This window comes from Tachysurus vachellii, chromosome 10 (genome assembly GCF_030014155.1).
Source record: "Tachysurus vachellii isolate PV-2020 chromosome 10, HZAU_Pvac_v1, whole genome shotgun sequence".
Taxonomy (NCBI): Eukaryota; Metazoa; Chordata; class Actinopteri; order Siluriformes; family Bagridae; genus Tachysurus; species Tachysurus vachellii.
Window position 1 is genome coordinate 17,065,479 of NC_083469.1, and position 26,834 is coordinate 17,092,312.

General features: G+C 38.9%; 1 protein-coding gene across 5 annotated transcripts in view; it reads left to right on the forward strand.

Annotated features, from left to right (window-relative positions):
• Positions 1 to 636: 636 nt before the first annotated feature.
• Positions 637 to 26,834, forward strand: part of dnmt3ab (DNA (cytosine-5-)-methyltransferase 3 alpha b) — a 44,998-nt gene continuing 18,800 nt past the window's right edge. For 2 of the 5 annotated variants that reach the window (XM_060880003.1, XM_060880004.1), the window contains exons 1-6: positions 637 to 788; positions 2,103 to 2,280; positions 4,752 to 4,859; positions 12,853 to 13,186; positions 19,576 to 19,622; positions 20,201 to 20,347. In XM_060880003.1, coding sequence (XP_060735986.1) covers positions 2,209 to 2,280; positions 4,752 to 4,859; positions 12,853 to 13,186; positions 19,576 to 19,622; positions 20,201 to 20,347 — 708 coding nt within the window. In that variant the 5' untranslated portion in view covers positions 637 to 788; positions 2,103 to 2,208. Of the gene's footprint in view, positions 789 to 2,102; positions 2,281 to 4,751; positions 4,860 to 12,852; positions 13,187 to 19,575; positions 19,623 to 20,200; positions 20,348 to 23,217; positions 23,445 to 26,834 lie in introns of those variants that run through there. The other 3 variants (XM_060880005.1, XM_060880006.1, XM_060880007.1) reach the window with 3 other exon arrangements.

Sequence of the window (26,834 nt, forward strand, 5' to 3'; positions counted from 1 at the left end):
GAGAGAGTGAGTTTTTGATGCACCTCTTCTCAATATATGACATGTTGGCTGCAGATTTACAGTCGACCCAATCAGTAACCCTTACCTCAGGAATAAAACCAGGGAGCCTGTGGGATGTAGAAACCTGATGGTTGAGGTGTTGGTCTGATTAGGGGCACCACTAACGGGGAAAATTTAGGACGATGCTAAGGGCCCACACACTTTTGGGGCCCCCAGAGGCTTGTATGTTTGGTGCGAAATGGGTGTGGTAGGGGGCGCAGTCTCATTTTCTTTCATAGGGCCCATAATTGCTAGTGGTGCCCCTGGGTCTGCCGATCGGAAGGTTGTGAGTTTGAATCTCAGGTCCACTATGCTGTCACTGCTATTACAAACAACTTATACTAGGATGTAAAGTTGTGTTCTGACTTTTACACACGTTTTTCTTGTAAACTGATGCTACTGGAATATCTTAAACATGATAAATTAGGGAAGTGTCATGACGATAGTCTTACTACATAGGGAAAAAACATTGTACTAAACGACATTAAATTAATAAGATATAAACGAGAAGTGCAGTGATGGAGTTACAAAGTATATGTGAGTGTTGTGAAGAGGAAATAGAAACGGACTCGCGATAGGACCACGCGTCGCGCCTGAAGCAGGTCGGCCCTCTGCAGTGCGCGCGAGGCCGCGGAGAAGTGCTGGCCGGCCGGGGAGGCGGAGGACGTGGAGAGGAGCGCGAGGAGGATCTGGGAGTCCGCGGCAACAAAACAGAAAAAGGGCTCAGGCCTGGGATTTGGCAAAAACGGGTAATTAACGTTGTGCACCGCTTTCATAACACCATGCCCCTGCGTGCAGTTCAATATTGAGAAGGAAACGGGTAGCCGTGTAGCGCGAGCGCGATGTCCGCGAGACGGCGAGCAGCTTTTCCCCCTTCTGCAGATGTGAGATTCAGACGTTGCGCTTTATGCACTTGGACTTGAGCCGATTTTATAGCTGGCACAGTTTATAAATGTGAGCACAGAAGAGTCGCGGCCTTTTTAACACTGTTTTTCATTTAGAAATCCGAATTCCTTGGAGGATCAAAGTGGCTTTTACTGCCTTAACGAATGGCCAAAAGGCAGGTGACCGGCGCACGCGCTTCCGCACACGCTCGGTCAAAAACACGACACATCCATCGAGGGATGATCATTTACATACATTTATGACCTGGATAAACCGTTACAGAAAACAACCCCAAACGATCGGCTATTTCCTTTTCAGCGGTATGATAATATTTCCAGGTCAAATTCGGAATAATTTATTGATCTCAAATGATCTAATGGCTGTATATTTTGAAATTAATTGGATCGTGCACTGTCATTGTGTTAGTTAGGCTACAAAGCAGAGCACACAATTTTACAAAGCTCTACAAGTTCTGTGAGTAAAATGGCGTTGCAGGCAGCACCACAACCTATATGCACTTCATAGGTCTTTCCTGGAGAGGGTTTATAATAGGCAGACATGAGCTGAGCAGAGAAAAACCCATCCAGCACACCCACATGTGCCTTTGTGTAGTGCTGAGAGCTGATTCAAACATCACCTGTACATATGCAGTGTGGAGAATAAATATTTCATAACCTTGGTAACACATCTCTGGCAATGTACCTTCATAATTCAGTAGAAAATACAGAAAATATGGGTTGGGACGTCTAGATGTAGATTGTGGGAAGATTGGACTTCAGTGTGACTTGTTGCCTGTTTGATTGATCATATCTTGTCAGGCTTTGGACATTATAGAGTGCCAGGAAGATGAGAAGATGTGGTCTAGATGTATTTATCACATGCTTTGTAACCAAAACAAATGTATATGATTAGATAAAGACACCAGAATCAGATTGGGCAAATGAGATTAGGGCAGTAGGACAAGCTATATTTGGAACTGTACAGATAAGCTGTGTTTTAACTTTGATTGGTTACTGTAGGATTCCTGCAGTCAGTTCTGTGGGATTTGGTTTTGTCTTATAAATATTTTATATAGGTGATATTAATAGTAATATTTCTGTTAAAGTGTGATCCAAGCATTTTAGAAAAGTTTCATATTTTGTAACATAGTTTGTGACATATTTTGTATTGTTTTGCAGGAAACCAATCAAGGGAGGATCACTGAAGCATAATTTTTTTTTGCTTTGTTTTTGTTTTGATCTTTTTATCACTTTTGTACTGTATTGGAAATTGATTGGTTTGGTGATGCCATCCAACACAGTCACCACCACCACTGCTTTCAAAAGCTCTGACTTCAACAGTGGGGGAAATCGCATGGTAAGAGTATGTTCTGTACAGCAGGTGTAAGGTATAAATAATGTTATTAGGTGTATATATAATGTCTGTTACAGTATGCCTACCAGAGGTGAATATTTGATTACGACTGAATCACCTACAGCAATTTCATTTCATTTCATTTCATTTCATTTCATTTCATTTCATTACACCCCTGATATTGATTACATTTAATATCCTACTATTTAATGTCTTGTGTACATAGAATCAAATAGTGAGTTTCATTGAGTAAATATGCACTTTTTAAAGCAAATATACATTCTACTTAAATAAGATGTCTGTAAATTCTGATACTGCTGTCTCAGGTATCGGTTCTAAGACTGAAAAAAAAATGATACTGTAGATCTACTAGCGAGAAACAGTGCTAAGATCATTCACAGTATTTTGAGATATTATTAGTGAAAGAAAATGGCCAGATGTTAAGATAATTTTTTCTACAATTAAATAGAATTAGGGCATGTTTGACAGAGTGGTTGTCCACATCGAAATTTCACCCTTTTCATATTTTTACCCGGTCCATATGTTTCCAGAACCACTCACAGTTGTTTTAAAGGCGGCCTGACATCATTCTCTTTTTCTCAAATTTAAACGTGAACAAAAACTCCCTCCGTTTTGAAATGAGAGCTGAATAATGATCGTCTCTGTTGTGTACTGCCACAGGGGCTATTAGTATCACAATGTATCGTATTTATACACCCATGTATTGTTAGCGTCCTCAGCCTGGGAGATTTGTGTGGCTGTGTCATGCAAGTGTTTGGTGACGTGGGTGTTGGCTTGTGGATAGGAGGATGCCGTATGGCTGATTTATAGACGAATTCATTCTCTTCCTCTTCACCCGTGGAGCCGCGCGAGGCTCCCTGTAGCTCTGTTGCCTGGCAACAAGGCTCGCCTTAAATAACTGGCCATTTGCCAGAAATAGAGCAAAGCTATGGACGACCCTGGTGAGTTGACACCAGGGAATGGCAAGTTTCCCAAACCTCACTTTTTGTTTTTAATTAAAATTAATTCTTGGCTGTGAGGTTTTCAGATCGATCACCAAATTTTTGTGAGCATTATTAGTAATAGTATAGTAATAACATTGTTGTTTTATATACATATTTGGAAGAATTCTATCATTGTATATTGAACGTAGATAATTGAAAGGAAATGAGGCGTAAGTAGGGATCAGCAGTCAGTGCTCACTCAGCTACTCAAGCCCTTCAGTCATGGTGGACAGGTTCAGTATCCCTATTAACATGATTTAGAGCATTGCTATTCAGTCAAATCTAGTGTCGTGACAACCTTAGGATCGTCTTTTCTTGCCTGTACACCCTAGGGTGCTTGGCTGGCAGGGAGACTGGGTGTTGGAGGGGGGGGGAGACACAGTTGTTCCAGACAAAGAGGAATGGGAAGGAGGGAAGAGAAAGAGCTGCCAAATGTCTTTGTAACTGTGTCAAGTGGGAGCCCAGAGTGGTAGGTCAGCTTCGGGGCTATAGAATCCTCACTTCATAGTGCCTAAAAGGGAGGTGTCACTCAAGTGCCGGCTTTTCTCATTATCTAAATATCCTTGTCTGGACAAAAAGAAGAGTGTAAAGAGAAACCCATTCACCCCTGTTCATGTTGGGGTGTGTCTCTGGCTTCGGCAACCTCTGGTGTGCACACTTTATAGGAAAGTGTGTCAGAGATGGCAATGGATATGATGGAGATGATGATGTTACGCCGTCCTGTCTTCTTAACATGCCTTTAGAGGACGCAAACTGGCTTAACCGGCCTGCATGCTCTTAGAGCACTATTGTACATTTATATCCATTAGAGCTATGATATGATATCTATATAGTGATTTAATAAGATCATGATGCACTTTGTGATGCACTTGAAGAGGTAAACTTATCATCAAGTGTCAGCATTTTGTTTTATGTTCTTTGTTACTCATTGTTCAGTAACTGATTGGATATTACATACTATTTTTGTACAGTTATATGTTGCAGAATTTGTATATTGTTAAATATTTTTATGTATCATGAGGATCTCCTTATTGTTAAGTATTATGATTCTTTTGCCTTATCACTCACCCTTGATATCAATCACACTTCTGACTTATTTACACAAACAGCTTTCTGTTTAATTATTAAATATTATTAAATATGTCTTGTGTAGAGCAAATAAGAGTTAAAAGTGGTAGGGCTTCACATCAGTTTAGACCATTTTTAGGCCTAATTGTTCTGAACATAATTCCTTTAATATAAATGTGATGTAACGGATTCTACGTAACAGAAAATGGTCATGTTTAAAAAATCTTTAGCATTAAATTTTACTAAAAATTTGTGAAATGGGTTATTTTACTCCAAATGAACAGGAAATTAGTGTGAAAACAAGCAGTTTAACAGTACAAGAGAGAAACAGATGGAAACAGTGGGAAGTGGAGGTGTGGTGTGATGCATTTGTGACATGGAGGCTCTTTGTCATTTGGGCAGACTGACAGTGTGAGTCGGGAGAAGGAGCTGGCTGTGGCGGACAGGCCAGCGTGCAGCACTCCGGCCCGCAAAGTCGGAAGGCCCAGCCGCAAACGCAGACACCTCCTTGTGAGTATGCTGCAGTCAGTGTAAAGTTTAGCTGTAACACGCAAATAACGGTATCGTGCCAGGATTGACTTTCATAAAGAAAGCAGAAAAACAGGATATGCAGAGGAAGGTTTTTTTGGAACACAAAATACCATTACCAGTCATGTCTTCACCATTGTCTCACGCTTGTTGATGACTCAGTACAGTATGTAAAAAAAAATTCCCCCTAATCCCATGGACATGTTTAGACAAATTTGAAGTTGGTTTTAAGATATAAAAATGCATGCTTGCATTCCAACAATTTATTATTTTTTTTTTATGTATTATTATTTTCAAGTTATAATAAATAATTTAGATGTATCAATAGCGGTAGTTGCTGTTTCTTGCTGTAATTGCATAATTCATTAACATCCCCACTGAGTCAGGTATTAGATTTAATCTGGGCAGTGTGTGTGTGTGTGTCTGTGTGTTTACCTGACTGTGTATTGGCCTGCAAGTCTAAAGGCTAACTGGGGCTATGGCTCATATTACCCTGCATGTGTGTTTAGCCTGTCTTCAGTTCTGACCCCTGACAGAGATCATGTCTGGGTCACAGGGTCACCGAGGTTGTTGCTTAACACTCATGCTTTCTCACATGCTTAGTGTTGACTCATTTATCTTGATTTCTTACTCTCACTTTTTTTGCATTTATTTATTTTTTTTTTAGCTGTTTATTTAAGTAATTTATTTATATTCGTTTCACTTTTAACATAGACCCTATTTTTTCCTCCTATTTTTTAAGTCTTTTGACTGATGTTCACACCATAGAGAGCTCACTCTGGCAGCTAAGTCAGCTAGTGGTTTTCACATGCACCCTCTGCTCAACATCCTCTGCCACGGAGCCCGTTTTCCTCGGTCTGGGTGTTTGAAAATAATCCTAGCTCTTGCATAATTAATCTGGAGAGGGCATGTCAGAGCACATGGCACTCAGCCACCCCACATCCGCTCCTCCCTCCCCAAGGGCTTTCTGATTTTATTACCCCAAAAGACCGTCCCTTCAACAGGTAATTGTGGCATTATTAACGGAATTTCAGGTCATGCATTGGTGGACTTCATATTTTCATCTTGCCTTTGACTGTCTCTGTGAAATATCTGTGAAAGATGGCTATTAGGGAAGTAATGAGAAAGGTGTTCTCCCTCTCACAAGACGTGCTCGACTTTGCATTCTGACCCGCTATTGGTATTGTGTCCCTACACTGTGTGTGTGTGGGAGGGTGGGTGTGGGTGTGTACATGAGTGCGTGTGTGTTTGTATGAGTGTGTTGTTCAAACTCTAGTTTTAAATTGTCGTCTAGCGCTTGTAAAGACCAGCCCCTTTGCTGCCTCTTCGTCTTCTGAAAAATGTCCGACTACACACGTGCAGGTTTCAAAGCTTACACAGGAAACACGCTATGTATAAAGTGTGCCATATATTTTCGCTTCAGTCAACATCTGTTTATTGCTCTTGTGGCTCTGCTTTTGATTTGTGTGTACTTAATGCCATGTTTATTGGTTGCAATTTGCCAGCTGTTTTATTATTTGTTAAAGCTGAGTAATGGTTCCTTTTTTTCTACTTTATGAGGCTAAGGCTGAGGGTTGAGGAAAGTAAAACACACTGAGCCCACTAGCCAACATTCCTTTCATACCTCCTCCTCTTTGTAACGTTGAGTTAAAAAAAAAGAAAGAAACGGAAAGAATGCACTATAAACCATATACAGTTTGATATGTAGTGGAAGTAGAAGTAGAAACCAAAAGAAATTGGTTAGTAAGTTGATGTCTTTAATTTTGTCTTTAGTAAGTTGATGAAACACTTTATCCAGCCATGAACGTCTTCTTCTCTAAAAAAAAAAACTAAAGAAACTATTACTGAATGAAATACAAATGTTTTGTGGAAAAAACTGCACATCCATAGAAAGAAAAAACTTTTAAAGTAAACTGGATAATATTTTTTTAAAAAAACGTTACGCTGCCTAGGTCTCAGAGTTTTACCTTCCCAGATGAAAAGACCAGATTGAGATCTCTCTCAGGGGAACAGCGAGAAACCACCAGTCCAGCAGCACCTCTAGAAGTTCTTTAGTGTGAGACAAAATGGCTGTGTTCTGCATCTGCCTTCTTTGATTTCCTCTTCACAAGAACGGCTTTGACACTCAGAGCTAGTGAGGCGAAGCAGCAGCTGTGAGTCTGAAGAGCAGCTTCGCTGTCAGACTGGCAGAGCTGTTCTCCTGAGGCCCTGAATCTGTCCTTCTTGATTTCAGCAGTTTCTCATATCAATCTTTTACCACTCGGGAGTACTCCTAAAGCAGGGGGTTGGATCATAGGGCAGATATGTCTTTGTGTGAAAAGATTAATAAGTCGTCATACAGGATATGCAGTGAAAAAGCATTGGGGCTTTGTGCTGGTGTCTTGGGTGACCTGACACTGTTTTCATATGCTGGGAACCGTGTCCAGTAAGTGATACATGCATTATAAAACCATGATTGTGTGGAATGATGTGGTTCTCATGTCATGGCCTCACAAAACATGACTTAACTACAGTATTGAAAGGAAAACATTTCATGTGTATTGTAAAGAAAGCATTATGCAAAATGATTTTTTTTAGGTAGGTTTTTTGAGACTTTTCTGAAGACAGTATGATCAACTGAGCACAGTATTAGCCTTCAGCTATAACCACCCCGTACCCTCCCCCAACACAAAGCATCTGGACTGGTGGGGTTTTTTCTTAGGAAAAAAGATCACTGCTGAAAGTGTTTATGCCTAGCTGCAAAAACGCTCCCCCATTTCGCTCGCAGGTTTCTTTCATACCGCATTTATTCTTCTGCATGCTGAACAGGAACGCTGCTAATATTTTCAAGTTTTAGAGGAGTTAATGGTAAATGGAAAAGCAAACAATTAAGTGATTTGTTATTTTCATACATTAGCCTCATTTAAAAATGTTCTTCCTTGTATGAACCGAGTCATTTTTATGCTCTACCGTGCCACACAACTAAACTATGTGTATCCATAATTGTACTCATAATCCTTAAGATAAATTTCTGTTTCTTTAAACCATGATTTAACAGATAGGTTTATGCTGTGCAGCACATCAACATGTGTGTTGTCTTTTGTCAACCCTGAAGCGTGCCTCCTGTGGTTAAACAGCCATAAGATGAAAGTAGTGTCTGGTTACCAAAAATATACAGTGAGGAAACTACAGGAAGGATTGAGAAAAGGTAAAGATAGAGAGTTCCAGTTCAGTTTTCAGCAAGCGTAAGCTGCCTGTGGTTTATGTCAAGTGCGTTGGCTTTTCCAGACAGACCTGCCATGTGGGTAGATGAGCCATGGCTCTTGATAACAATTAGCACATACATGAACCATATTGAAATGTAGTAAATGAAAGTTTGTGAGAAAGTTCGGCACAATACACTTTATTCTGATATCTTTTTCAAACCTCTTGCTTTCAGAAGCTCTGAAAAAAAGCAGTTGTTCAAAGTTTTCACGTTAAAAGTGCTTTTAAAAATGTTTACCGTTTTAGTAAAAATGTAATGGGAACACTAACAGTGATCCCCCAGAGCGAGCTCTCACCGGAATGCTAACTTCCGGGGGGTGTGTTAGCATTTAAGCGAAGCCTAACCGAGTGCTATTATTGTCGTTCAGTGTATGACCCCCTTTTTTATTTTATTTTATTAATTCTCGATTGTTTGCCTTGCATTTGCCTGTGTAATCTCTCTGTCTCCTATGTTTATGAGTGTGTTTTGTGATTTGGAATTGTTTGCTTGGATTACATTAAATACATTACCTTCACATTGATTCCACCGATCAATAAAATTTATATATTACATATACATTTAGGATGTCAACTAGTGGACCAAGCAAAGCATTAACGATTTTTATGTCTATGAACCTGATTTACATATCAAGCTCCTCCTTGCCGCTCGGGCAGAAGAGGTTAAAGCAAACTAAACCACGTACATGATACTGTAATCAACATAAGAAAAAATAAGCAGTAGTTCAGACACTAGTTTTCAGAAGGGTTGCAACTTTGTCCAATTCAATTTATTTGTGTAAAGTACGAACTGAAGACAGCTTATCAGGTCACAGACTGGATGCAGGTCTAGAGATATTAGCTCATGCTTCATGCATTTATCCTTTTATTTATCCTTGATTAATGAATTGAACATTACTTGTATAAAATATCAACGATGAAAGAGAATGTTTGACGACGAGTGGACAAAGTCATAGCATGTGTGTTAGTTTCTGTTGTGTCAAATTCAAAACAGATGAGTCAAAATCACTCTGGAATGAAAGTATAACCCTTTTGAATCATCTTAAATATAGCCTTAAACAAACTTAACTAACATTTTGATAAAGTTCCTTTTGTTTGTAATGTAGCTGTCAGAATTTTTAGGTAAGAGTTTACTAACTTAACACATCTTAAATTATCATTTTTTTTTTTTTTTTCGAGTCTTTGTTATGAAAATGTTCTGGAACTATTAAATGGCAAGGTGATCTCTTGTGTACAGCCATCTTCAAGTTATTCCACAGGATATTATGTGCTGGATATGACAGTTTGTTGTTACATGCAGGGAGTGACCAGTATTCACCAGATACTTTTTCAAATCCTTTAATGATGTGTGCCTCCTAGCAGCCTCGCTCATAAGGTTTTGTCTTGTTATTTCATCTGATATGGAGGGACATCCTGTTCTTGGTAACGTCACCGTGGAGGCCCATTTTCTCAACTTTACATGATGCATATAATATGATAATTCATTTGTACCTCTCTCCTGATCATTATCTTTCAACCATGAGATCCTCTTCATGCTTAATGAAACCAAAATAATCAAGAAGATCAAATACAAATAGCTGATCTTAATTTGGGGTTAATCAGAATCAATTTATTGCTGGCGGGTATATGATAATTACTTTTGAACATGAATTTGTGGTTCAGCAAGAGCACAGTCCTATGCCCTATTATAAGAGGGTGTGCACACATATGCATCCAGGTTATTGTTTACTATATAGCCAAAGTATGTGGACACCTGACAATCACATTGAAATGTGCTTCTTCCTGAAAATTTGCCACAAAATTCAAAGCCCACAATTGTGAATCCCCTAAAGTGAGTTTCATTAAAACTAGATTGCCAAGGTTGGAATGGACGAACTCGAGTGGCCTGCACAAAGCCCTGAACTCAATCCTAATGAACACCTTTGGGATATTTACTAATGATCTTGTGGCATAAATTGCCACAGACACAGTAATGGCCAGAAAACCCCATAGCCACAATCCAAATCAAATTCACATTGCAGGGATCATATAAAACAGTTGAATGCATTACAGCACTAAGCACAGACATATGTAGAACATTATTTTTTATTGTTTTTTAGAGTAAAAGTGCTGCTACTGCAGTAATAATTCTTTTGAATGTAGTAATCATGAAAATTACTCAAATGAGTCATCTACAGTAGTAAAAAACTACTTGGGATCCGGAAATGTTCTCGGACTGAGGAGTACATTCTGAACAGTTAAAGATAAACAAAGATAAAGAAAAGTAACATAACTAGGTAGCTAAATTAAACAGATGCAGTTGATGTTCTTGTATTTAGCTATATAGCTAGTTGAAGTTATTTTAAAACCTTAGCACTATAGCAGCATTTAGATATATATTTTAGTCAACAGGAGATTGCTACTGAACACCAGAGTAACACCTTAATCTTCCAGCAGGTTGAATGTTGAGCTGTAAAATTCTGATAACTGCACAGGTTTTGGCATGCATAATTTTAAGATAATTCCTTTGAAACATTTGAAACTGAAAATGTTTGATAAATTGGGACATGGATGCTATTTTTTTCCTACCGTTTCAGACATTGCTACTGCCGACTAAGCATCTGGTGCATGAAGTGTAGACTTACTACAGGAAACGGCTTTATTGTGATTTTGTTCGTAAAATTTAATTATTTAAAATTAGTTTTTTATTTGTTATTTGTGTAATGGTGATCGAAAAATTGAATATTTAATAAAACAACTCAAGACAATTGATTTACACCTCAGAAAAAGGACCATTACAGTGAACTATGCGCTGATGTACTACAATGAGAGTACATGTATTTCATTATCTTCCACTCCTAGTAAGAAGTCATTCCTACCTGCTGCTTTACTACCACGTGTGTTGATGATAAAACAGAAATAATTGTTTTTTTACATCAACGAGGATGTCTTTATTATGTATGTTACTATTTATATGCATTTACTTACATAATTAAAAGCAAGTGTAGAGGTTTGGCCGATTAAATGGATTAGCATCACTCTGCGGGCTGAGTAGTCTTCAGGTGAAAGTATATTAATTACTGTAGCAGACTAATTCAGACTAATGAGCTTGAATTTATGTAGTTATTAAGTACTGGCTTAAATACAGGTTTCTATAAGAAAGTGCTAACACTTTATATGATGTCTGAGGTTTTACTTCATACTGAACTAATCAGGAACAGTTTGTTTTTATACCTGAACAATGTTCATCAATGTTTATTAGTACTATTTTCCTCATTACTCCCAGCATCTGTCATTCTTGTATAATAAAGTATAAAGTAATACATTTGCTTCCTTTTTTAGATTCACTGTGTTTATTAATTAATCTGTAGTTACTGAGCATTAAGACAAATCCTTGAATTGTCTTTTTTAGAGATTAAAATGGTCATTTAAGATTATACAGTTTTACAGGCCTAACCGACCCCTGTTTGCGTTATACACCAAGATCAAAAGATGGATATGAGACAGTTTAGGAAAGTTTATGATTTCCTGGTATTAACATCTAGATGTGTTAAACACATAAAACAACCTTCTGTGTCAGACCACCCAAATCTTAGTTGTGCAGAAGTATAGGAACAGACAAATGTCTAAGTAAATTAAAGTAAATAGCACTTAGAATTTGGTGGCAGATCCCTTGCTTGCAATACCTTCATCATAGATGCCACAGAAAGCTGTCACATCACCAAATTGTGGGTTTCTTTCTTTTTTTCCAGGTTTGTACCACAGTTTTTTGTTTGTTTGTTTTAGGGGCTTTCTCCATTTGTTATCCTTTTCAGGGGGTAAAATGCTGATGAGTTGGGTTAAGGTTTGCTGATTGTCTTGGCCTGTCTAAAATTGTTTACGATACTCCCAATTAGACTGGATGCATTTCTCTGGAAATGACCAGAAAGACTGTTTCTGTAGATGCCGGAATGTATGCTGCTGCTACTATCATGAGTTTCCTCATCAATAAACATTAGTGAGTCTATTCCTGAAGTAGACATAGTAGACACAACCACCACAATCTTTCACAGATATCATATGTTTTGGATCATGAGCAGACCCTTTCTTTCTCCACAATTTTGTGTCTCATCCCAGTACTACTTGCCCAAAATGTGTGCAGAGAATCTGGATTTTATCTCTTTTCTCAGCTTCTAAATGCCTTGCTTTTTTCCTAAAGGCAGCTCTCAGATCTTCATGTGGGCTCTTCATTTTTAACAACAAACGCAGTCTTCACAGTTGAAACTGAAACCCAAAACTTAGAGAAGCTGTTTTGAGCTATTTATTAGAGCTATTTATTTTTTAAACTAACAGGACACACCTGGGCAACAAGAAACACATCATATTCAAGTATTCTTTATACAAATTGTACTGTTTTATATTTCGTTGAACAAATCTACATACAAATACAACTTTTAATGACAACTGTCTTCCTGTTCCAATAGTTTTGAAGGGGGACTGTATTGCTTTGTGTATTTTATGCAGTATTAATAAAAAATAACAAATAACAGAAATATGTTTTCTACATTTATACACGCAAGTGTTTAGAAAGAGTTTAGAATTATAATTTTTATTTAAGCTTATTTAAATAGCTTGTATTTGTAGTTTAAAGTTATTTAAAATGTGTTATAAATGTGCTATTAACTAAATATTACATTTCAATACATTAAAACTTTACTTCTCTTTTAACATTTAACACGTTTGGCTTGAATATTAATACTGTCATTTTCTGGTGCAGGTGGAGAGCTGTGGATCACTGACAGAGCTGGTGGGTGTGTCTAAGAATCACAGAGGAGCGGGAATCCAGTCGTGTTCACAGCTTCAGGTTCATAATGGGGATGTAGGAGAGAGGCATGGCAACAGATCCTCGGAAAGCTCTCACCCCACGCAGGAGCAGAATGCTCTGGAAAACGGCCTCCCTCGCCAGGCCGCCTGCAGCATGAGCCCTTTCCTGGAGAACGGATTTGTTGTTGCCCAGGACAAGCGTGACTCGGAAAAGGACAAAGGGGAGACGCTGCCAAATCTACCTCGCAAGAAACGAGGAAGACGGAAACTGGAGCGACCGACTAAATGTGAGTTAAGCTTACAATAGCTGCCTGCTCTTTGAGTCAGCGAGAGCTCACTGGCTGAGGGCCACAGCGTTTCATCATCCTCATACAATCTTCAGCCTTTAGTGATGAATGGAGAGGTGTTGTAAAATAGCTCTCCTCTAGCATTCTTTGGCTGTGGTAGTGCGTTTTGAAATTTGGCAGCTGTGGGTTTCCAGGATAGGTCATTATTCATTTATGTGCAAGTATTAACTGGGAAAAACACGACTATTTTCTCGAAGACAGCATGCTGTAATGTGCAAAAGTCTTTGGATAGTCAAATGTAAATGCAAATAAACATGAATTAAAAGTAACATTTCTTGCTTTTAAGCAAAAAATGTTATTGCCCCAAAGTTTAATTTCCAAACTTCTGCATTAAACCCCATTACACATAATTTAGTTTAATAGCTCATTCACCTGCCATGTTGCAAGAGCATGACTGTTTTAGTTGGTAATTACAAATACTGAAGAGACCATTTGTACCCATCAAATCACTTAGAACTCTCTAGAGAGAGCAAAAATTATGATTTGGATCTCACAAAGGATCTCCCAAACACCCTGCAAACACAAATACCTCTAAATTACTATTCAGTTATTCATCTTAAATAATATTATTCAATATCTACCGTAATTTATTCAGTAAGTACAGTGAAATTAAACATGATAAGTATGTTTGGAGAGCGAGGTGTGGAATGACCTCAGCATGCTTAATGCAGAGACAATGTCTGTGAGGGACGAAACCATTTTTTCACATAGTTTATGTGTATTTGTAGTGTGCTATCACATACGAGTGCTCCTGTTTAGGTGGCACTGTTACAACTGTGAAAATAACAGATTTAATGACTACAGGAAGAAGATGGCCTGGTTGTTAAAAATACTTAAACACATGACAGAATACAAGAAAGATAAAGAAAGGCTTTTTTTTTTTTTAAATTAAAGATAAAAAATAAGAAATAGGATGCAGGTGGCATGTGAGGATGGCAAGTTTAGTGTGCTAGTGAATCCTGTGTGATATTTGAATAGTATTGGCTTGGGCACGGTTTATTTGTAATGGCCAGTCACAGGCTTGGTTGCACAGCATGTCTGCAGAGCTCCCATGTGCACAACAAAAGGTCTGTTTGCTCCGCAGTTACATCATGTTGTTCATGGAAGCCATACGAAAATCCCTACACAAAGAATGCTGAGGAATTGCTCAGACCCTCAGGTAATGGGAGATTGTGGGATTAAGAACTGCTTGATGTCAGAGGTGACAGGTCTCTCTCTCTGCATAGACTGTTAGGAGAAAAGCTGAAGCTGATTGGGTCACACAGATAGGGTTCTTCACAACACAGGAAATCTCATATATATATATATATATATATATATATATATATATATATATATATATATATATATATATATATATGTATACATATATACGTGTAATACGTAGAGTGTGAATCTATTTTCTCAGGTTGAGTAATGCTTTGCAACAAGATGATGATGCTGTCAGTCAGAACTCCTTGCCCTCGACTGTCTCTCTCTCTCTCTCTCTCTCTCTCTCACACACACACACACACACACACACACACACACACACACACACTATATTTCCTGGCCAGAACAGGTTATGACCTTGATGAGAGCAGTAAATAAAGCCCAGGGAGACAGCTGTCTCCTGGCAACCTGCCTTGGGTGGGTGCAGTGCATGGAAAGACAGCAGTGCTGTGTTATGGCCCGTGTCTCAGCAGGGACTGTGCCAGGTGGATGGCACTCTCCCCAAGCCACTTACACAGTGCTCCCAAAACACAGTTTGCACTCGTTCACCCAGTTCACACACACACACACCATATCCCAAATAGATATAATAGTTATATAAGCCCTGGCTCTGCATCAGCCTGTTAACCCAGACTTTATATATATCATACTGAATAGCAGTAATTACACATGGAGCATTAAATGCTATACAACGGAAATTGCACATTTAACCAGAAGTGAACAAGTCTGGCCTTATTTAACAAGTAACCAGTCTTTGAAAAAAATAGCTGTTACACAACAGCAGAATCAGGCTGAATCCACCTGTAGAATATTATTATGTAGCACCACAGCCGAAGGTTAAAATGACGTATTTTTATATCGTCAAAAAATCACATTTTTATACGTATCAAGCTTAAGTTTCAAACGTACATTATTTATGCGTTCATCTGGATAGTTTTCCAGCTGTAAATGTTTTAGACAATTGAAAATAGTAAGATGTTTCGCATTTTGAAAATATCCAAAATTACCTTACATCTTGACCATGTGACTTGCGAGCCTGTTCATTTGCTTTACTATAGATAGAATACTAAATTATGCATATTAAAAGTGTCCTGCTATAATCCGTCTGTGGATTGGAGGATGAAAATGATCCATTTTAGGCATATGGAAGGCATGTTCAGCTTGTAGGGCTGGATCACAACATCCATCTGTGCGTTATTTCATGAAACACTGATCCATACCTGTTTGGATCTCAGAAACCTTAAGTCATTCATACTTTGATGTTTACCGGAGAAAGAGAATTTAATATCTTATTCCAAACCATTCCAGCGTGAAATGCACGATGCTCTGACGTACAGTTCTAAGTTTCAGGATTGTTTAATACAGTATTTATGTCATTCATCTGAAAAGCAGAGGAAGGACCTTAGCTCAGCACAGCGTATCAGCTAAACTCATGAACTCGCTGACCTCAGCAGTGGAAAAACCCCTCCTTTACCTCAGTAACCGGTTATGTAGTCATTTCTTCCCATTGTCAGAAAACATGTGTGTGTGAGTAGGTGAGAGAGAAGTATAGATGATCGAGATGTCTGTTAGTAACTGTCACAAGTCAAAATCTATCACTGGTAGCTAAAGAATAGTACAGCTGGGAGTAGCAGCAGATTGTTAAATGAATATTTGATGAACAAAAATGGGGATATTTCTAGAGGTAATCCTGTGCATCTCTCACTGCTCATTCTGTTCAGTACATTTTCCCCCAGATTAAATTTCTTGGGCAATTATTAAGTCTTCTGGTATTGTGTGAGTAAAGACGTGGAAGAATCATTGTGTTATTTATTTATGTTCTTGAAGGCATGACGTTTATTGCTCGATATTTTATTTTAAAGTCATTATCTCTACTTCCTCTCATATTCCTCTCTATGTCTCTATCTCTCTCTGTTACTCTTTTTCTCTCTCTGTTTCTTACCCACATTGCAGTGAGTGACCCTGTCCTCTGATAGCAAATCATGAGTGTAAAATGCAAATTTTTCATTAAATGAAACATTAAATATGTTTATACGGCAGTGTTGAATTTAATGATTAATAACAAACATGTAAAATTATTCCAATAAGTCAGTTATATAACAGTTCTGTCATTTAATAACTATGAAAAAAAATCTATTCAAGGATGATCACTTTTATTCATTTAATCCGCTTCTGAATACAGCTTCTGAAGTTAACAATAAGCCGAGCGTCTGCACTCACACATAAGTCAAATGGCAATTAGGGCAGTATAATGGTGGAACTTTAGAAAATGAACCTGGGAAAAGGGATTTGATATTTATGTGTCAGGTTGGAGGTGTAAATTTAATGAGCTCCTCTGAGGTTGGCCGTCCTTCACAGGTTTCCCATGCTCTTCTTAAGACTATGTATTATTGCTCATGAATCATGAATCACTGTAATAGCCCTGCTAGTGTTTCAGGTCAGTAGAAATCGTAGCCTCTCGTTACCCCCTGCCTGTCTTTCTCATTCCAGTCAAAACAAAGTTGCTTTTAGGAGTGAACAATGTCCTTCCATAAATAAAGACATTAGGAGTGTAAATCAATTCCAAGGAAGGAGAATTATCACAGCTTGTGATCCTTTTTAAAAAAAAAAATTAAAAGAAAAAAAGTTGATTTGCATTTTAAAACAAAACAATTTGGCAAGGCTCATAAACACATATATGTATGCAAATAGATATTTTGCTCACATAAATTACAACCAGTATGTGTTTTGCCGAAACATTTTCTGCAAAATGACGATTAAATGAGATTTTTAGCATTCATAATTCTGCTCTGAAATCCAATCTTGCGCTTATTCAGATTTCTGGAGATTCCTTGAAACATTTTACTTATAAATGTAAAAAATTTTTAATGGTGTACTGATTTACTCTGCGAGCAACTTTACATGAACATATCTGATTCTGCTTCAGGCAACATAATATCAACTGCTTAAAAAAATTTCCCAATCCTGAGTTTGCGACAGACCTTGTTGGAATATAAAAAAAAGTTTGGCTTTTACGAGTCAGCAAGTTGCAGATGTGTTCAGCCAGAGCCCGAGTGTCTGTACGCTACGTTAAAGAAACGCAGATAGGCAGCAGGCAGTGGGGGTAGGGAGGGACAGGGCTAATAGCACGCAGCTGTGGAGCCTCAGTACGATGAGATGTAGGGTCAGGGGTGTGAGCAAAGCCAAAGTAAACCTGGCCTCCCTCCATACTCATCACCACTCTGGCTCACACTCCCTAACCTCCCGCTTCCTTCAGACTCAACCACAACCTGAGTCACACAGTTTCCTTGTGTCAGGCACTGCAAATGAACACTATACCGTCTTCCATCCAGGTAGCCTGACACTTCAGAATATGTCGCCAGGAGCCCCACAATGTTAATGACTCTCATTGCTCATTTGTCATTTGATCCTACATCTGGCACACAATCAGCACTGAATGAAATAGATCTGGACAGAATGACCGTAACCTCACAAAAAGAACATTATAATGAGAATACATGAAGTGGCACTTTATTCCGTAATGGAGAATATTATTAAAATTCGATTTTTTAAATCACTGCAACACCATTACTTACTTGTATATGATGAAACTGCCTGTGCACAGATGACTTTTCCACATGATCTCAATGGAGCAGTAAAATGCCAAAGCAACTCAAAGGTTACTGGGCAAGAATTTTTGCTTACAGGCAGCAGAATATGAACTAGAGTAGCTGCTGTATGTACTGTGGCTTACAACACACACACACACACACACACACACAGACACCTCATGGGGCTTTTCTGCTTAACGTCAAGCAATCAGGCAGTGCTGTTGTGAATTATTTTAGTATGTTTTAATATTTAAAGCACATATTAACAATATACAAAAGATAGCACACATTACACTGCCAGTGTTTCTGCTTGTATACAAATAGGTACAAATAGGTTTATAGTGTCACACAAATACAGATAGGTTTATAGCGTCACACCTCATGTCATTTTAGAATTACCTAATACAGCAATCTATAAAATCTATGTGGTCCTTTGTTACTCCTGGGTAATTTGGTTAATACAGACCAGTCCTGTTATATACAGCTGATTCTGTCTATTATCGAATTCTTTCTCCATTAGTTTTTTTCTCCAACACTCTTCTAGTCATGTGTAGTTATAGACTTGTAGTCTTTCCTCCTCTAATATTTTACTGTGTAGAATGTGAATGTGTAGAATAGATACAAAAGGGATTGTCACACTTCAAATAAAGTGATTGTAAACTCCGGGTAAACAGAATCCTGGGTTATCTTGTTCGACATGTCACACTGCTCATACTTTACCGGGGTTAACAAATAATCCTGGCTATTCATAATCTGAAGTTTGACACTGTACCTTTTTAGCATTTTTGTTTGCAAATTTCCAATGTCAACAACTCTGATAGGATAAATACAGCATTTGACAGTTTCAAATAACCGCTTGCACTCACACTTTCCCGCAAATCCTCACTGAAACAAGACACGATAGACAAAAAGACAAAAGAAAAATAACACAGAGGATTTATATGATAATTATATGATTATATGAATTTCTTTTAAGCATGGAACGACTTGTGTGTTCTTGTACAGTAGATCACGATGGATCATAAATGTGAAATGTGATTTCTGTTACTTCCTGTTAAAAGTTACAACTACTGTTCATGATACACTTCTGTGACTATACAAAGCAGGTGATATGAGGCACACACTTTTCAATTTCTGAGTGTCTGTTGCTAAGCATCTAGACATAACATACTAACACTGCACACATTTGGGCACCACAATGTGGGATTAACGCTGCAAATGGTGCTAACTCCACTTCAGAGCAGGGTAGCATAATCCCCGCTAAAAAGCAGCGCTAACCCCGCAGCGTGAAACACGTTCCTCTATCCCGAGGTTAAAAGCAAGGTTAAGAAGGACAATATCCCGGGGTTAAGTGCAGTGTGAAAAGCCCTAATGAGAGAGTTAATCTCTATATCATTGTATTCATTGCATACAGCTACTGGGAGACATTACATTTCCTGACAGATATCGATCTCCAGTTTGTCTGGATAGAGTATAATAGTCTGTTGCAGTAATTTTTTTCTTCTGTGCGGTTATATTTCTCTTTAGATGTCGAGCACCGGGAGGACGAGATCGGGGACACTTCGAAGAACGAGGTACGGAACTCTCATGGTGTGGTCCTTCCGTCCTCTATCTCTGTATCTATATTGTATACGTGTACATTGTATACATGTGTGTATACAATATGTTCCAGTACATTGTTATGTGTTTTTTTTCCAATACGCTGTCTGCAGTGAAGAGGGTTTTAGTTGCATGATTAGAAAAACACTTACAAAGCTATTTTCCTGATTATTGGGTAGTTGTGAAAGAAATGGTACCCTGATGGCTAACTAGATTTGAAATATCAAATACACTTGGTTCACACTTCCAGGTTGCATGGAAATTCCCATTTCTCCGTAAGCAGTGGCTGGCTGACGGGATATAGGAAGAAAGGCCAACAAAGTATAGCTCCCTGTCTGAGTGCTCACACTCTACAAACTGCCCAGCTCTCTGGTCTTTTTACTCCCCACACCCAAAGCTCTAACAAACAAATTCTCCCGTATCACTGTCAGAAAACAAAACCACCAGCTTCCTTCCCTCTTTTATCGATAGCACAGAAAGATAAGGTGAGTGAATTAAACAAGCGGTTATTTTTTTTCCTTTTCTTTTTGCTTTTATTTGTCAATTTAAACAGGGAGATCGAGGCAGGCTACGTGGGGGAGTGGGCTGGGAAATCAGTCTACGCCAGAGACCCATGCCCAGAGTAACGTTCCAGGCCGGTGACCCTTATTACATTAGCAAGAGGACCAGGGAGGAGTTGCTGGCCAAGTGGAAGATGGAGGTGAGTACCGGAGAGATAGGGAGGTAGGAACACAGGACCCATATACACCGACGAGTGCTGATCCCCCGATCACATTCACTCTAACCGTGCTGGCTAGGGTTTGGGAAAGGTCACTTCCTGGCAAAATCATAGGTTTGCTTTGAAAGTCTGAGATGTTTGTTGTTACAATACTAGAACCTACTTCCAGCAGAGAGCTTTAGAGTAAAAGAAAAAAACAACATACGAAAGCCAAGTGTATTTGATGACTCATCTGAAGGTACCATTTATTTCATGAGAAGTTTTACTGGTTGTATGTGAAACCTTGTCTAATACATATTAGATTTGTGTAGAATATCATACTCTGAATTGTTCTTGGATTCTTAAAGAAAGAGATGTTGATTTGGTTTCTGTAACAGTGCAACAATGCTACTATAGTAACAGCTCATATAGAGGTATATGCCGCATAATTCTAAACATTATAATAAGAGACAGATGTTAAAAAACCTGTTAAATGAAGAAAAACAGTCAGTGTAGCTGATGATATGGTGAAGCTGGAAACATTTCATTTTAACGTTTATGGAAGGAGTCTCAGTTGTTTAGTCTTTGCAGGACAAAGGAGACACAGTCTTCTGGAGTTAATGCATTCCCAATTAACCAATCACATGACAAGCTTGTTTTTTCTTGTCTCATTAACATCAAGAAATAGAATACTGGTGAGGAAAGACAGTTTATAACTACTGTAGCATTCTGACAGGAAGTACCGTCAGCTGTAGCGTGATGACAGAAGACGACAGTCTTGTCTCGCAGATGTTCTGTAACATTAATTATTATTTTAAAGAGTTGTGCTGTTTATTAACAAATTAATAATTGGAACTGAGAGCAAATTGTTATGCTACACTTTGTGATGGGTCGTGCTGTTATACATAAATAACCCATTTCATGGTAGGTACAGCCCTCTGCTTCCCATCACGCTATTATATCATGTCGTTCCTTACACATGCTTCCAAAGTAATAATTGGAAAAATTGGATAGAATGGTTACTAAATCATCATTAAGCTTTCATTACAAGATGTTCACCTGATAAGCTGGAGTTCAAGTTGCTTTAGTCATTTTTTCTTACTACCACAGTGACTGTGCTGTACGCACTTGCCGTCGCCATCCTCTGTGTGAAACCTTAAAACACATTAACTATGTCTAAATTAAAATATACTTCATGTTCAAAAGTATTTAGACACCTGTCCCTCGCACCCATATGTAGCTCTTCCCCAAAGCTGTATCTAAATATCTGATTAGCAAGAGCGCTAATCTTGTTCCAGTATGGCTGTGCTCCCGTACACATATCACACTCCGTAATGACATGGTTTGTCGAGGTCGGTGTGTAAAAATACGACTAGCCTGCACAGAGCTCAAGAACATGATTGTGGATAGCGGTATTAGCATAAAAGATGAGGCACTGGAATCTGTTTGAGGCAGTATGCAGATTTCAGTACTGCAATTTTCAATCAGTACTCGTGACATCATTTAGATCGCTATCTAGCCATGTTTGTTGGTGACCACACCCCCTTACTCAGGTCAGGTCATTAAGGTTGATTAAACTTGTACGAGTTGTAACTGTACGAGTTGCCTGAACGAGTTGTAACTGTGTTGATTAAACTTATCGCTAGAACTAGAAACACAGACAAGTGGCTGATTCAAACAGTGCTGTCATACTTAATATTAATGAGCAAGTCTTTCTGAGAGAATTTCTCCTTTAAAAGGATGATGGTGTATGCAGTGCTCTTTGAGCTGCAGGCAGTCACTTGTAGGGCATCTTTCCAATGTATTTCCAGTCTTTTGCTGGCAAGAGACATTATTCCTTCTAGTAATGTAGGGTACAGTCAAAGCCACTGTGTTACATAATTTTCAGTCTCCATGGCAACCAAATGGGGCCTGCTATTGGACTAATGCCCCCTCCCTTTCCCCAAAGCCTTTTCCCCTACCCCCTTTGCCCTTTGTCCAAGTAGGACCGAAGAGAAGCCATAAAAATGTCAGGGCAGCTGAAAATATTGCCAAATTAGCAGGATACGCAGTTGTCTCGTGATCATTGTAACATTCCAATGGAACATTCACCCACATGGACGCTTGGAATTAACCATCAGGTCAGGTCAGGGTATGTTTTCTCCCCCTGTCTCTGGGTAAGCATTTTTTAGAAGAGCCTATATTTTAATACATTTTTCATCTTGTTTTCCAAAGCTCTGCGTCGTCATGCATTTGTGCGGCTCAGAAGAATTCAAAACGCAATCGACTGGCAGTGTTGAGATGCTTCTTCTTCTAAGCTAAGAGTTACCTGTGTAGCAAGTTGAGCTTCGTTACTGTGGTATTTAAGGTGTAAAAGTAGTAAGAGGATCGAGGATGTGAGTGAAGTCCAACATGTTTTTGTTTAAACTTGTGAGCAAATTTACAGCCGATTCTTTCTTCCCATCCCATTTTCATCGTTACTTCTCACCATCCTTCCTTTCTACTATGGAATTGAACTCAGTGCTATGGATATAAGGGTGAAGATGAGGTTTGCAGCAAGTTTCCAGAGCTCCTTGCAAGACGGCCTCCTGGCTGCCTGCCAACACTTTGCAAGTCCTCTCTAGCCAACCAGAATTCCTGTCGACAACCACCTGACCCTGAATTCCCAGACAAAGAAATGTTCATGCTTTCTATTTTTTTCCTTGCTCTTTTTTTTGAGTGGTCTCCTCTAACCCGAGAGTGGGGGCAAGGGAAAAAAAAGCCTGAGAGACACACGTTGGATTTAAAGTGCTGAGCGCAGGCGTGCATGCATAGGTCGGCTTGGTTGTTTGTTGTTGATAGCGCCGGGTGTGTGTGAGTGTGACCGTGTGTGTGCGCGCGCGCGCGCGCCTGTGTGTGTGTATGTGTGTATGTGTGTGTGTATGTGTGTGTGGGGAAGACAGCATGCAGGTTTGAGCAGACTTTGCTGGGGGAGGAATTATGCTAACTTCAGGTATTTCCAGAAGACTTGTTATGGACCTTCTGCTCTTGGTGGCTTAAAGGAATCCCATCTCTTTCAGCTCGGGAGGAGGGAGCTCAGGCGTTCGCTGGAGTCTGCAGGAAGAAAAGTACTTGTTTGACTGTATGTAATCGCAGGGGATCGCCGCATGCTCAAAGTATTTCCTGTTTCAGTGTCTCTGCTGCAGTTTCTTTCAAATTGTCTGCTGCCATGTTGCATAAAACTGTTCAAAAGTTTAGATGTTACATGCTGCTTGATTATGTGTTCTTCTTTCTTGTGTCTTTTTAAAGCAACAGGCTCCAAAGTAGTGATACATTTTCTGCTGAATGTCAGTTTTTGGTAGAGAATATGTCTTTTAGTGCAGTTTTTGTTCATTTAAGCAATGCTGATAAGCTTATCTCTTGCTCTGGATTCCAGGACAAAATGGTTTAAGAATGTAAATATTATCTTTCACCCTGGCTTGTGTTGAAACGGAAATGTGGTGCCTGTCTTTTTAAGAATATGCTAATGCGAGAACGAACCCAGTGAACCTGCCTGGCGTATGCGCACTGCCAGGGCTGTGGGTCAAGGCTAGCAGCACAAACACTACCAGGCTTTTAGTTCTGCCTGACTCTTTTAAGCCTAATATTTTGACAATTAATAAGCAGTTATTAGTGAAATAACAGGTTTTGAAGTGAGAAAAAGATTTTATTAAAAAAAAAAAAAGAATAATTCAGTGCTGGGAGAATAGAAAATAAAGAGCGGGTGTTTGAAAAAGCTTCTTTAATTGTGCTTGGGTTTGCTTTCTTTTTGCATGGCTGACCTCTGTAAGGCTCCTAATTGCTGGAGCTCTTTAAAGGACTTTCCACAATGGATGCCAGATGCATCGTCAGTCCTGTGCTCTCCAGAGGCCAAGAAGTGAGGGCGCATTGTTCAGCCCCCCATAGAGGTCATGTCAAAATAAATACGATTGTCACATGATGATGATGATGATGATTATGGCAATTCATATGCTGAAGGAATGTCACTTTTCAATTTCACACTGCCTGAGGAAGCATTAAACAGTTCTGTCAAGGGCATCTTCCTTGTATTTGTTCTAAACTTTTGCATAGATGACCTGTTTGATGTGTAGTAGCTGGTGTTTGCTCACTAATTTTGTCATATTGATAATGCACTGTGGGAAAAAAACGCCAGCTATAATTCAGATAATAGGTTTATATTACGGAGCTCATTGTATTACGTTAATGTTAACGTTTCTGTAGATAAATAAGTAGATAGATGACTTTGTGCTTTCTGGTTTCTCAGTAACATGAAAAGCTGCTTTTCTTTCAAGCTTATTATCTTCAAGGCTGGTGAGGGACTATGGAGACTCTATATGGCAGCTGTTAATGTATATGATGTTAGGACTTGTTACTCAAACAAGCTGCTCATCAGCAATTAAATGTTACTCTAAACAGTTAAAGATACAGACATGTTCATTAGTAGATTAAAATTGAACAAATTCATGTGGAGAGCCCCAAATTAACCACTCTGTTCAAAAGAATAACCGACTTCAGGATGGTAACAGTACATCTGCGTCACAGCACCCAGGCACTGATTATCATCCTACTGTATAACAGCATGCTATGTCATGTTTTATTATCCCTTATTATTCCTTACTTACTTTTAAGATTGCCATGAATGTAAGATGATTAAAGTTATTTCTAGACATTTTACTCACTTTACTAACTTCTAGAAAGCAACAAGAAGAATGAGACAACTACATTTTTTAATTGTTGTGTGTGACTTGGTTGATGTGAAGCAATAATTAGTTTGAACTATTCCAACATAATATGTGTATTATATAAATAATAATTAGGTTGTTTGTTTGGATGTTAGAGCCAAACATGATATTTCAGATATGTTCACTCTTGAATGTGAGTGGTTTCGTCTCGTTTTTCCTTTTAGTGACTCTGTTTGGTCATTTTCTTTTTGTCATTGCTATCACCATTTCATCCATCATCTATAAATAACCATGGTTTTCCGTAGTGCAGTTACATGACTAGCTGCTATCTATAGTAGAAACCACTTGTGGCCTGTGCTGTGACCTCTGAGAGCAACAGACCAGAACCTTAATGTGTAGTATATTTCAGTTCCATGCTATTTGTCTTTATTAAAATCCATCGTAGCAGGCACTAATATGACATTTTAGAGACACACTATGCGTTAGACGTAGCGCTCATTCAGGATAAATGTTCAAATGTGGGTGTGGGTGTGTGTATATGTGTATGTGTGGTATTGCCTTAGGATATTCTTTTCATCCAAAGAACAGGCTGGGCTCCATTATCACAACTTATTGCCCCTGTTGCGTTTTTGGGTTTTTTCATCATTGGTTCTGGCCCACGAGTACAAAGAGACAAGACACTGCATGACGACAAGTCTCCACCATGTGTTTGAGAGTAGTGTGGGAAAAAATGACTCGCTGACTAAATCTAAAGCTAATTTGGATTGATCTATTTTGTTCGTGATGGCATCAGTAATGATTACTAGCTGATCAAGCAATACAGACAAAAGCCTTCGTTTGCTTTCTGCCTGTGGAACAGATGCCTTGGTATTGCCAAAGCTGTCAGTACTGTGTGTGTATATATAAGTGATAAAGACTGTATTGTACTGTACTTTCATAACCCTCCACCCACCATGCTTCCCTTCCTCCTCCCCTGTGATTTGGAGAGTCAAACTCTTCCCGCAGTGAGGCCCATGAGAAGGGGGCATTTACTACTGGGAAAATGTCCAGAAACAAACCCCGACTTCTTATAGCCACCTCACTCTTTACTCTTTAGTCTCCAGTTCTGTGAGCATTGGGAGTTGGGGAAACGGTGGGGGTGTTCGTTTTCAGTTCATTTTCTAGATAAATAACACCGCTCCCCCATCCACAGTAAAATGTGGGCAAGATAAAGATTCTTCTGTCTATTTTTGCCAAATTCCCCCATCCTTTGTTCTTAGGGCAGCAGCCCACAAAATGGTGTCAATTTCCTAATGCAAGACTTTCTATACCAAGTGCAACTTTAGTCAGTCTGTGTTTTTTCCTCTTTCTAGGTGTGGTTTATTGTGTCAGCTATAAATTCTGTACATTCTGAACAGTAATGAACAGTCTAGGAGGTTCACTCAGTACAGGGAGCCCTGGCAAATATTTGGCTTAGATAACGGCTTAGACGTCAGATCCCTTTCAATACATTAATTTGCATCTACCTGAGTTGAGTAACCAGGAATTTTTAGGGATACAATACCAATATATTTGCACATGTACAGACAAAGCCACTCACATAAACTTACAGTCTTTGTTAAGGGCTTACCAGACATTTTAGAGCATATGGCCTAGTGCTTTGATGCAGCCAGGGAAGCTATACAGATATTTATAAACTAAAGCGGAGGCCACATGTTTCTACTCCACATTATCACCCCCTCTCTTCTTCTTCTTCTTCTTCTTCTTCTTTTTCTTCTTCTTATCTCTCTCTCTCTCTCTCTCTCGCTCTCTCTCTCTCTCTCTCTCTCTCT